General features: G+C 41.3%; 1 protein-coding gene across 6 annotated transcripts in view; it reads left to right on the forward strand.

Moving 5' to 3' along the window:
• Window positions 1–12,425, forward strand: part of celsr2 (cadherin, EGF LAG seven-pass G-type receptor 2) — a 94,549-nt gene that overhangs the window by 51,295 nt on the left and 30,829 nt on the right. For all 6 annotated transcript variants that reach the window (XR_008572222.1, XM_054784413.1, XM_054784414.1 and 3 more), the window contains exons 3-5: window positions 3,572–3,794; window positions 9,170–9,285; window positions 9,377–9,465. Coding sequence is in view for 5 of the 6 variants with exons in the window: in XM_054784413.1 (XP_054640388.1) it covers window positions 3,572–3,794; window positions 9,170–9,285; window positions 9,377–9,465 (428 nt within the window). In the remaining variant the exon portion in view is untranslated. The remainder of the gene's footprint in view (window positions 1–3,571; window positions 3,795–9,169; window positions 9,286–9,376; window positions 9,466–12,425) is intronic.

Here is a 12,425-nt window from a genome sequence, read left to right on the forward strand (position 1 = left end):
AAATCTCATTTTCATGCCATTGTTGGCCGATAATATTGGTGGGCTCATATTATGGGACTTCCTTGATGAAATAAATGATTACTGCTGCTCTGATTCCTCCTCAAACAGATTTAGTTTCACCTGCTGCAGGTTTCCATCACCTGAAATAGCGTCCGAGTGTGTGTGGGAGGGGCCCTGTCACCAGGTTGAGTGGCACTTACATGTTCGCGTGCACGGCTGTGGGTGCCGGAGCTGAACTGTGGGTGCTTTCAACAGGAGGGAGGAGGGGAAAAGCGTGAAATGTGTGAGTGGGTGAAAGTGGGCGGATTTTTTTTCCCCAGTGAAAGCAGCAGTGTTGCAGGCTATATTCACCCATTAGTGGGGTGTGGAAGCTGTCATCCTGCCACGCTCGCTCATGCGGCTTTATTCCTCGTATTATTTCAGCTTGTGTTGGATTCCATCAAAGCGCTCACCTTGCGTCTTTCGGCGAGATAAGTGCAGCAGTTAAAGTTGGACAAACAATCAGAGGAATAATTCTGCAGTAATGGTGCTTGGATGTGTAAGTGTGTAGGCGTTGCCAGATGGTACCAGGCAGAAAAAAACGGCACAAGAAGAAATTGTCATGTTCACCACTTTTTCAGAAGCACAGAGTGAAATATTTTTGCTGGGCTGAGTCATTCTGTAGCTGCTGAACAACATGGGGAATCCTGCTTTTTATTACTTCTTTGTGGTTCTTTTATATTTACTGTATACATCCATCCTTCCATTTTCTATGCCCCTCATCCTCATTAGGGTCGCGGGTATGCTGGAGCCTATCCCAGCTGACTTCGGGCGAGAGGCGGGGTACACCCTGGACTGGCCACCAGCCAATCGCAAGGCACATATAGACAAACAACCATTCACACTCACATTCATACCTATGGACAATTTAGAGTCTCCAATTAACCTAACATGCACGTTTTTGGAATGTGGGAGGAAACCAGAGTACCGGAAACCGGTGTGAAAAATGTTTTTCCTCCTTCCTGATTTCTTATTTTTTTGCATGTTTGTCACACTTACATGTTTCAGATCATCAAACAAATGTAAATATTAGTCAATGACAACACAACTGAACACAAAATGCAGTTTTTAAATGAAACTTTTTATTATTAAGAGAGAAAAAAAATCCATCCCTACATGGTCCTGTGTGAAAAAGTGATTGCCCCCTAAACCTAATAAGTGGTTGGGCCCCCCTTAGCAGCAACAACTGCAATCAAGCGTTTGTGATAACTTGCAATGAGTCTCTTACAGCGCTGTGGAGGAATTTTGGCCCACTCATCTTTGCAGAATTGTTATCATTCAGCCACATTGGAGGCTTTTCCAGCATGAAGCGCCCTTTTAAGGTCATGCCACAGCATCTCAATAGGATTCAGGTCAGGACTTGGACTAGGCCACTCCAAAGTCTTCATTTTGTTGTTCTTCAGCCATTCAGAGGTGGACTTGCTGGTGTGTTTTGGATCATTGTCCTGCTGCACAACCCAAGTTGCTTTCAGCTTGAGGTCTCCAACAGATGGCCGGACATTCTCCTTCAGCAGAATTTATGGTTCCATTTATTACAGCAAGTCTTCCAGGTCCTGAAGCAGCAAAACAGCCCCAAACCATCACACTACCACCACCGTATTTTACTGTTGCTATGATGTTCTTTTTCTGAAATGTGGCGCTCCTTTTACCCCAGATGTAATTGGACACAACCCTTCCAAAAAGTTCAACTTTTCAACTCTGTCAGACCACAGAGTATTTTCCCAAAGGTCTTGGGGATCATCAAGATGTTTTCTGGCAAAATTGAGACAAGTCTTAATGTTGTTTTTGTTCAGCAGTGGGTTTGGTCTTGGAACTCTGCCATGCAGGCCGTTTTTGCCCAGTGTCTTTCTTATGGTGGAGTCATGAACACTGAACTTAACTGAGGCAAGTGAGGCCTGTAGTTCTTTGGATGTTGTTTTGGGGTCTTTTGTGACATCTTGGATGAGTTGTCGCTGCGCTCTTGGGGTCATTTTGGTTGGCCAACCACTCCTGGGAAGGTTCACCACTGTTCCATGTTTTGGCCATTTGTGGATAATGGCTCTCACTGTGGTTTGCTGAAGTCCCAAAGCTTTAGAAATGGCTTTATAACCTTTTTACTTTTCCACACAGGGCCATGTTGATTTGTATTTTTTTTTCTCCCTTAATAGTAAAAATTTTCATTTAAAAATTGCATTTTGTGTTCAGTTGTGTTGTCATTGACTAATATTTAAATTTGTCTGATGATCTGAAACATGTAAGTGTGACAAACATGCACAAAAAAAAGAAATCAGGAAGGGAGCAAACACTTTTTCACACTACTGTAATTAGACAACAATGTCTGTGTTGACTCGTTTTCAGCGGATAGTAAATCTAAACTGCTATACAAGCTGTACACTGACTACTCTAAAGTATATCCATACCCCTTAAGGGGATATAATAAAATGCTTGCTGAAATGTGAGGGCTATACCAACATGAAGTACCTCATTAATGTGGTTGTAGTTTGCAGTGTTGTCCAACTGCACTAAGCTGTTTCTAATGTTTCAGGAAAATGCAAAATCCTCCACCTAAACAGTTCTAAGCTGCATTGGCTCAAGCTCTATAAGCACACTGACCACATCCTTTCATGATGACAGCCTGTGTTTGAACTGCTGTAATTAAAGTTCAGCTTCTTGTGAGTCCAAAGGGGATGAGCTCCTGCGTTACCTAGCAGCCCGACAGCGCCCTTGTAGGTTGTGGTTTTCCCGGAGGAAATGTCGATTTCTGCAACGCATCGACTGTTTTACTTCCTGCTGCACTGTGAGGCTTTAATTTATGATGCATAAATCCTGACTCTCAATGTTTCATGAGGTTGTTTCCCGTCTTTAATATTCTCGCGTTTGTGAAGCTTTGAGCGAGTAACAAAACGGCATTTGACTGACGTCTTTTTAAATCCATAATTTAATGCATTTGCATTGATCACGCATGCATGCATGCATCAAACAAACATCCACCAGCCCAGCGCAACTTCTGCACAATTTGCCGCCTTGATGATTCACGCCCGGCAGCAAACATCCCCGGCGTATGTTGACTCGTTTGAATTATTGATCAGGAGATGTGTGTGCGCATTTGTCACACCGTTGCCACACTCACCTGGCAACAGCAGCTTAGCGGCCCACGGGGCGGAGACGTCCCACAGGTGGGACGTAAAATCTATTTTAGCAGTATCCTTTCCAGGAATTCCTTCACAATATCACAGTAGATGTGTGCAGCCCCGGCCGATGACGGAGTTTCATGTGGATTCACGTCCACTAACTGGATGCGCAGTCCAGCAGCTCTGAAACAAACATTCAGTGGTTAAAAGTGCCCCCTAAAGCAGGGGCGTCCAACTGTGGGCCACATCGCAGTTATGGTTACCCTCGGAGGGCCATTTGATTTATTTTCATGTTAAATTATATTTTTACAATGTGCCGTGGGCCAATGAAAAAACAGCCACGGGGTCGCAAATGGTCCTCCGGGCCGCACTTTGGACACCCCTGCCATATATAACGCTCCCTTCCTCCATCTGTGTCCTAGGAGAGCGCTGCGATCTGTCGTCCCGCTCGGGCCGCTGTGCTCCAGGCGTCTGCAAGAACGCCGGCGTGTGCGTGAACCTCCTGGTCGGCGGCTTCAAATGCGAGTGTCCAGCCGGTGGCTATGAGAGACCTTACTGCGAGATGACCACACGCAACTTCCCCCCGCACTCCTTCCTCACCTTCAAGGGCCTCCGTCAACGCTTCCACTTCACCGTCTCGCTCACGTAAGCTCGTCCATATCACCTGTATCGTCTGTGTGGCCTATATCACATACATGCACATCATCTAGATGAATTGTTCAGATGGGGTGCATCACTTCCATCAGCTACATTTCCTGTACCACCTGTATATCATCACCTGTATCGCTATCACGTACGTATATCACAAACTACACATCACCTGTATCTCTAGCATGTTGTGCATCATCACCTGTATCACGACATTGACATCACTCGCATCAACCGTATCGTTTTCAGTAAATCAGCTGTAAATTCACCTACATCACGCGTGCCACCTGTATCACCTGCCTGTTTCCGCGGCTCTTTGCAGAGTGATTCATCCACCTCCACACGCCTCTCAGTATCGCTTCTTCTGTAGGGCCGCTTCTATGTCACATTCTAGAACCCGGCCTGAAAATAGCAGCAGAACCCGCGCTAAGCTACAGTAAGGAGTGCAGTAGAGTTGAAGTGCCGCGTGTTGGCTGCATTGCCGCGTCCTCGGAAGAAGAAGATGAGGTTTTCCTGCTTGAAAAGTTGCCAGATGCTGAGCGGAAGAGCCATCTTTCATGTGAAGCCATGTAGTGGCTGATAAAAGCTCAACAGGCGTCATCAAGCGTGTCAGATGGCATCACTGGGAACATGACAACTACGATCTACGAACTATGATCTCCTCACCTGTCAGGCAGTAGTTGACCCCGGCATCGTCTGCAGGTGGATCTAATGTCCCCCTCGTGAGCTCTAGGGACTCGGCCTTCCTTTAGGCCTGGCTCGGATGACCGTCGTTTTTGTTTTTTTTGATGAACAACTGCTCCGACCAGTTTTGAAAGTGCTCTACATTTCAGCGGCGGGTCAGGGAAGCAGCAAAGCAAAAGGTGCCGATACCGAGAGCCCCGAGGCGGTAGCCGTGTCACTTGAACCGCTGCCGATCAGGTTTCGCCTGGGAACACGCTCGTGTTATGATGGACAGATGAGAATGCGCACGCTGTTTACACGCAGACACAGTTTGCCGTGCGTTTTGTTTGGTCAAGGCTGAGTTTTGACTGCATGCATCACAGCGTAGCATAGCATTAGGCGTGCACCATTCCGCAAAACAACGTCAATCAAGATTTTTAATATAACTATATACAGTGTATAAATCTTCTTCCAGATCTCCTGACGGTGTGGCCAACATGCTAACTAGGCCAGAACAGGAAGTAAAAAAAAAACAACAACAAGGAACTCACCCCATGCTAACATGAGATATTATGTCTTATTTATGTCTAATATGTCTTATTTTCTCGTATTATGTCTACTATATTGGGTAATGGGAGTGTAACGGTAAATATAGGGGTGTTACTTCATGTCTGGAGGGCTCTAATTATGTTACATATTATATTTAGGAGGTCATAAACAGGTTTTCTATGCTCTCACTACGAAAATATCTCATTTGGGAATCCTACCTTACCACGGTCGGGTCTGGTACCAATCAAATGCTTGGAGACACCTTCTCATTTAAGAACATGAGCAAGTCTAAGCTTTTGAGTGTTCTGTTTTTTATAATAAAAAATAAAGAAAATGGCAGAAATAACGCAGCTAATGTCATCGTAACATCCGATCCACTTTTTTTTAAGCACATTTTAAAAACAATTTATGTTTCACAAAATGCTACATAGTAGCTAAAATACAAATAAAAACACAAGATCAACCTAAACACAATTCAAATCAAAATTCAAATAAAATAAATAAAAATAAAAACAGAGACCACACGACGCTCATGCTGGGTTAAAAGCCAAAGCATAAAAAATATTAAAAGTAACAAAAACAACAATAATAATAATATTACAAGGTATACCCTATACAGCACAAACGCATGAAGGTCGCGTCTTCTTTCCCCCCCGCTGCACACGTCTTCCTGCGTGTTAGCATAGCGTGACACGGTTCCCCACATACGGGCAGACTGGTTGTTTTTTTTACTGATGGCAGCCTAATGCGACGCACAGCCATGCCAGATGAGTGCGTGGTTACTTTCAGCTGATTACCCCCATAGTTCCCAGGGCCTGGAGGGGGGCAAGGTATAGTGCTGCCTTTTAAATGGACATGTCAAAGACTGGATAGGATGCCGCAGAGGAGGAAGGATCGTTATTTTAGCATTGTGCATTTTCTTTTCTGACTGCAGAGGTCATTTGAGAGCATTTTTAACCTTCCACGGCATCTCCTCCGAGGTGCCGATTTGGGCTTTTCTGAGTAAGCAGTCCATCAGTGGAGCGCCCCGCGGCTCCTCCCCGCTTTAAGAATGCTGCACCCATAGCATCGCGTACTTGTACAGTACATGGATATAGACGGTGCAGCATCACACCCCCTGGGGACTTCAAGAGGGGGCAGGCAGCTGCTCATGTTGTCTGGGAGCTTGCATTGAAACTTGCTAATGCTAATGGATTTATTTGTTTCACACATGCTAAAAGAAAGAGAAAAAAGTCAGTAAATAACAAATAAATCACATTTTAATACAAATGTATTTTTTTTAAAAAGAAAAAAATCTATAAAAAATAATAATATTTAATATGAGTGATAAACAGTAGTAAAGAACTTTAGAATAATAAATAAAAATGTAATAATAAATGAAATGATGTCATAATAAATGGGTACTACTAAAAAATGCATGTCAAATAAATAAATAAATATAAATGAAAATATCATTAAAGTAAATAAATAGAGGATGTGTAGCAATAGATAGATAGCTCATTCAGTGATGAAAGGAAAAACAGAGTGGTGAATAATAAATGAATAATATATGAATAAAAATAAATAAGTAACAAGTGCAAAATAGAATCAAGTAAATACAAATATTTATAATACTAATAATATTTATAAATCTTTATAAAACATGTAATAATAAATATATATATATATATATATATATATATATATATATATATATATATATATATACACACAGTATATATATATATTAAATAAATAAATATATCAAATAAATACGTACCAAATCAATTAAATGAAGGTAAATACAAATATTTTAGATGAATGAATACACAAATTTTAATGTCACCATTTTCTAATTGGGAGAGAAAAAGTAGAGGATGTGTGACAATAGATCGCTAGCTTAGTCAGCGATGAAAAGAAGGGGAGGGAGAAAAAAATTATTCAAATGAATAAATAATTTAAAAAAAAAGATAACTAAATAAATACTTGGAAAATAAAATGAATAAAGAGATGAAAGATAAATGAATCATAAGTTGTGAATGAGTGCAGCTGTACAAAGCGTGTTTGTTACCGTGGTTTGAGTGTTTCAGATGTATGGGTTCCCTTACATAGCGATATGAGACCATGTGAGAATGAGTATGATAAGAAATATCAGCATTATTCATTGCTTCACACATCCCAGATAGACAGCGATGCAGTGAAGCTGCACGCTCGTTTCCTCCCCTTGTGCACTAGTACACCCCCCCACACACACACACACACACTTATTCACCATCACCTCCCACCCACTCTGCAACGTTGACGTCGTCCTAGTTTCTCATCTGTGTGTTGTTTAACGTGCCAATCATTATTCATGGCAGACAGATGTCTTCATCTTCATCCCGTCTTGTCCTGCACATCTCTCTCTCTCTCTCTCTGTTTTAAACTTGTCCTCCAGCTGCCTGCGGGATCTTCATTTGTGCTGTCATCTGTTATCATCTCTGTTAAAGCTGACGGGGCTTTCATCTTGAGCGTCATCATCGCGCTCTAAGCCAGGGTTGTCCACAATACGACCCACAGCTTGGTTTTTCTTTTGATGTATTGTGTACGAGGTATAAGGTGAATTGTGCCTTTAGCAACATAATAATGATCATTTTGGACTGACGTGATATGTTTATTATTGCGGCTGGAGCGTCCATCCTTGTTTCTTCAGTTTATTGATCCATTTTAATGCCCGATACGACTAAAGGTACATTTGTTTGAACAAATAATAATAGTGTAATGATGATAACAAATATGGCTGATGTCTTGATAACAACCAAAATCACTGAAGTTTAGCACTGTACTGACAAAACATGTAACTCTTAAGAGGTATTTTTGTTGTCATTGTTCTATTTGTCCAAACAAAAGGTACGTTTAGTTGCATCAGGCATTCAAATGAACAAGACAGTGAAGAAACAAGGGTGCTGTAATCATTGTTTCCATGATGGACATCCAGTGCAGAGAGCTCTTGCTAATATTTTGGAGCCCACAAGATTGTGCAGGTGGAACCAATGTTGCGCCCAACGGGTGTTTAGTCTTTAGAAACCCGCCGGGAAAAGGTGTTGCAGTACATGAGTGGAACTCGAACTAACTTGGCAAACACACAAGATACCAAATATCTTTTTTTTTTAATTATGTTGTATGTTTTATTTTATTGTATAATTTTTAGGGCTGTCGATTGATTAAAATATTTTTGCCCATAGTTAACGCATAGTTAATTGCACTTAATGGCAGATAGAAGTAAGTTTTTGTCCCCACTAAGTATGGATGTAAATGTTTGTGGTAAACGATAACTACATGAAATTTGATGTAAAGGGGATATCAATGTTGGAAATATGGGCCATTATTTTATTCTAAAAAATTATAAACATTTAAAAATCCCCCAGTTTTTGCATGTTTAACACCACCGGCGTTTTGTCCCACTTTGCTTGATGGTCCTTTAACGCACCTTCTAACTTTGTCCCACACTGCACAGATAGACTACTATACTGTATTTTTACCCTTTTTCTTTCACCTCATATTTGCTCCCAAATGCTAATACCATGTGGGAATTCATAAAAGTAAGATTCGATGACCTTATTGAGAGCTAATGTGCATATTTGTATGGTGCAAATATTATTATACTTTATTAATCTATTTAATATATTAATTGAGTAATATATAAAACTCAACAATTGTTAGCAAATAATTACAAATTAATCAAATGTATCAAAAATTATAAACAAAAATTATTAAATATTTTTTTTTAATTCTAAATAATTGTATTTTTTTATTTGATTAAAATAATTATTTTCAAAAATATGGCCAACATGCTAACCACTAGGCTACCGTGTGGCCCTATATATGTATATATATTATAATAAATAAAATAATTATACTATATTATATTTTAAATATTAGAGTAAAATAATAAATACAATAAATACATATATTATATATACATATTATATATTTAGATATTATATAAATATTATATTTATGTATATATACAAATATATACAAATGCATAGCAAAAAGAAATTAACAAAATGTACCACACAGCAAAAATAATAAATACAAAAATTAAAATACTAAACAGTATTTTTTTAAATAATTGTATCTGTTTAATTTTGTTGTAGAATGTAAATGTAATTTTTTAGGGTATTTTTCCCCCCGTGCAGATTCGCCACGAAAGAGCCCAACGGTTTATTGCTGTACAACGGCCGCTTCAATGAGAAACACGACTTCATCGCCATGGAGATCATCAGTGAGCAGATTCAGGTGACCTTCTCTGCAGGTAAAAAAACACAAACACTCCCAATGCTGTAGTTTATTATTTCTTTGGTCTTTTCAAATCTCTTCTTTTTTTAACCTTCTTGTTTCCACAGGCGAGACCAAGACCACCGTATCACCCTTCGTTGTGGGCGGAGTCAGCGACGGCCAGTGGCACGCGGTGGAGATCCACTACTACAACAAGGTAGGTTTGATTTAGTTGGGGATGGGGAGAGGGGCGAGAGAGGGGGGGCAGGCATTACTTTTGCAGACAGATTGGACTGAAGACGTTGCGACTCATCCATTTTTCTCCATACCAACGACTCAACATCTCAATCAGTAAGGAATGTGCGCTATCTGTTGTCTCCTTGCATTCCCAGTCACTTTGAGGAAGCCACTTTGCATCATAATGACCCCCCCAACACCCCGTCCTCGTGCACATTCTCTATTCAGCGTCTATGATAGCATGACTGTGGCCGCAGCAGTGATGAAAGGGGGCGTTTAAGCGTTGTCTTTTGGACAACTAGCTATTAAAGACTCTGTAGTCAACCTGTTACAAAAGCTAAAAATGGCTACTCTGGAAAGAGGAAGAACATTTTTAGTGCACATCGACACTGCCGTGCATTTTATTAAAATGTAACTCGATTATCATCAAGCATCGCGTTAGAATTCACTTCTGAGGAAGACTCCAGGCGATATCAACACACGTCAATGTAAAATACCATCTACTGTATGACAGTCATTTTACTGCAAGTTAAAAATAGAACACAGAAAAACATGTGCATGCAGCAATAGAAGCATCTAATAATAGCTCTGGGTCCATATAGAATCACACCTGGGTCCACATCCAGACTGCGGTCCACCTATTGACAACCTTGGCTGTGTATGTTACGTCATCCCTTCTTTATCGTGGTTAGTTGGTTCCGGACCCGACCGTGATAAGTGAATTTCCACAAAGTAGGATTCCATACTCAGAAATCAAATCTTTTTGCAGTTAGAGCATAGAAAATCTGTTGATGACCTTCTGAATGCCATCCATCCATCCATTTCCATCCACTTATCCGGGTCCGGGTGGCGGGGGCAGCAGTCTCAGTCGGGAGGTCCAGACTTCCTGGTCTATTCTATTCCGTGTGCCTTGAAAGATCAGTCAAAATGGTCTAAAATGGCCGCTCCTGAAGGGGTTGTCTTTTGAGAAATGGCTGGGATTGAATGAGTGAATATTTGGATCCATCCGTCGCCCGCACCTACTAAGAAACATGGTATCCTTTTTCATTTGGAATCAGATTTTTCCTTGGGTGCTCTTATATTTGTGTCAGTACAGTAATTCATGAAGATGTGTGCACCAAGACTTTTGAAAAACAAAACATCGCTCCACCTCTGCCTCGTCCTGCTGCTGCCAGAGGTAGAAAGTCCTCCCACTGGAGGTATCCCACGGTGACCCGTCCCTATCTGCAGGGGGTGGGGCAGCGTGTCGGGGAGGGGTTTTAGATTGAAATGTGGCTTTCATGCTAAGCGGGGGCTGTGGAGAATGGCAATGACCGCCGCCTTTGTGCGTGGCTCCGCTTCCTTTGGGACCGCGGGGCAGTGAATGATGCGGCCCCGGGGAAGGTGCCCCGCTCTGTGTTGAGGAGAGCAGCAGAAGAAAAGCCGGGAGAAGTATTGACTCGGGCTTTGAACGGCGGCGCTTCAGGGCCCCGCGCTCTTGTTGCTATGGCGTTTCCAGTCAATCTTTGATCGCATATTTCCCTGCGTGTCCACCTTTTGTGTCACGGAACTCATATTCCCATAATGCTCCCGTTGTGGACTTGAGCAAATATGTACATTCCAATCAGCGCTGACAGGACGGGGCTTTGTGTGGCCCGATGTCGTCCTGACAGTCAGTCCTCATTGGCCAGTCAACAGCCGTGACGGATGACAGCAGAGGTCAGCGGAGGAGCGTCCAATCTGGAGCGCTGCCTGTTCCGGACCTTTCAGCAGAAGAACCAAAAGAACATGTGGGATGATTTCACCGTTGGCTGATTCAAACGCCGTGTTTGCCTTGTTCATCATCAACAAATTTGTAACACGGTGGAAAAATAAAAGAAGCCGTCGACTGAACAAGCTCACCACGAACCAAGTGGATCCCTGCAGAAAAAACGCTGTATTAAGCATATTCATTCATTTTTTTCACTTTCAAATCTTAAACATTTTAATCAGTCCCACCCCGAATCAGACGTAAACAGGTTTTTATTCGTTTTTCTTTTTTGGGGCGGCAATTTTTGTCATAATAGTGCCTTTTATTTAAAACAAAAAAAAACACAAAATATAAATTAGGTTGATAAGTTGATAAATTATGAAAATATATGTAAATATTATTGGGAAAAAATAGGTTTACCCAAAAATAAGGAAAAATGAATAAAAATAAATAAAAAATTGGGGAAAAAAGAGCTATATATATATATAGTTTTTAGCAGCATAAGTTCCTAAATTATCAAAAAATATATATTGTTTTAAAAAATCATAAAAAAACAACTCTTGGGACTAAAATAGGTTCCTGTAAAAAAGGGTTATACGTATCCTATACATTTTCTAAAACTTTTAAACTTAAATTTTCTGTCAGCTCCACCCCCTAATCAAAAGTATATCAATTTTATAAAAAAAAATTACATTTTGAATTTATATAGTAATGATTTTTTTGATCATTTATATTAGTATAAAACTACTAATAACTGATTGGATTATGTCGCACCTTCTGAGATGTCCTAAGCACTTTACAGTGAAAAGCCTTTCACGCCACACTGGTGGAGGTACTCTACATCTGTAGACACAGCTGCCCTGGGGGTGGACTGACAGAAACGTGGCTGCCAATTCACGCCAACGGCCTCTCCGACCACCACCAAACATTCATTCACATTCATACACCGGTCTGGGCGGGGGGCACTGCAGGCAAGGTGGGTCGATAAGACAGCAACAAGTTTGGAGATGACAGCTGGCATTACAAAGTAAAGGCGCTGGGTTGAAGTATAGTAGATCTATTTTGCTTTGCTAATTCCTACTAAATCCTGTCTGACCAGTCTGATCTCCTGCTGCGTGAGTGGGGGTCGGGAGGCGGGAGATGTTGGTGGAGGTTGTTGGGGAGGCAGCACCAGCTTGAACCTGTGTTTGGGGTTAATGGGAGCTACACGT

This window comes from Dunckerocampus dactyliophorus, chromosome 8, assembly GCF_027744805.1.
Source record: "Dunckerocampus dactyliophorus isolate RoL2022-P2 chromosome 8, RoL_Ddac_1.1, whole genome shotgun sequence".
NCBI classification, from domain to species: Eukaryota; Metazoa; Chordata; class Actinopteri; order Syngnathiformes; family Syngnathidae; genus Dunckerocampus; species Dunckerocampus dactyliophorus.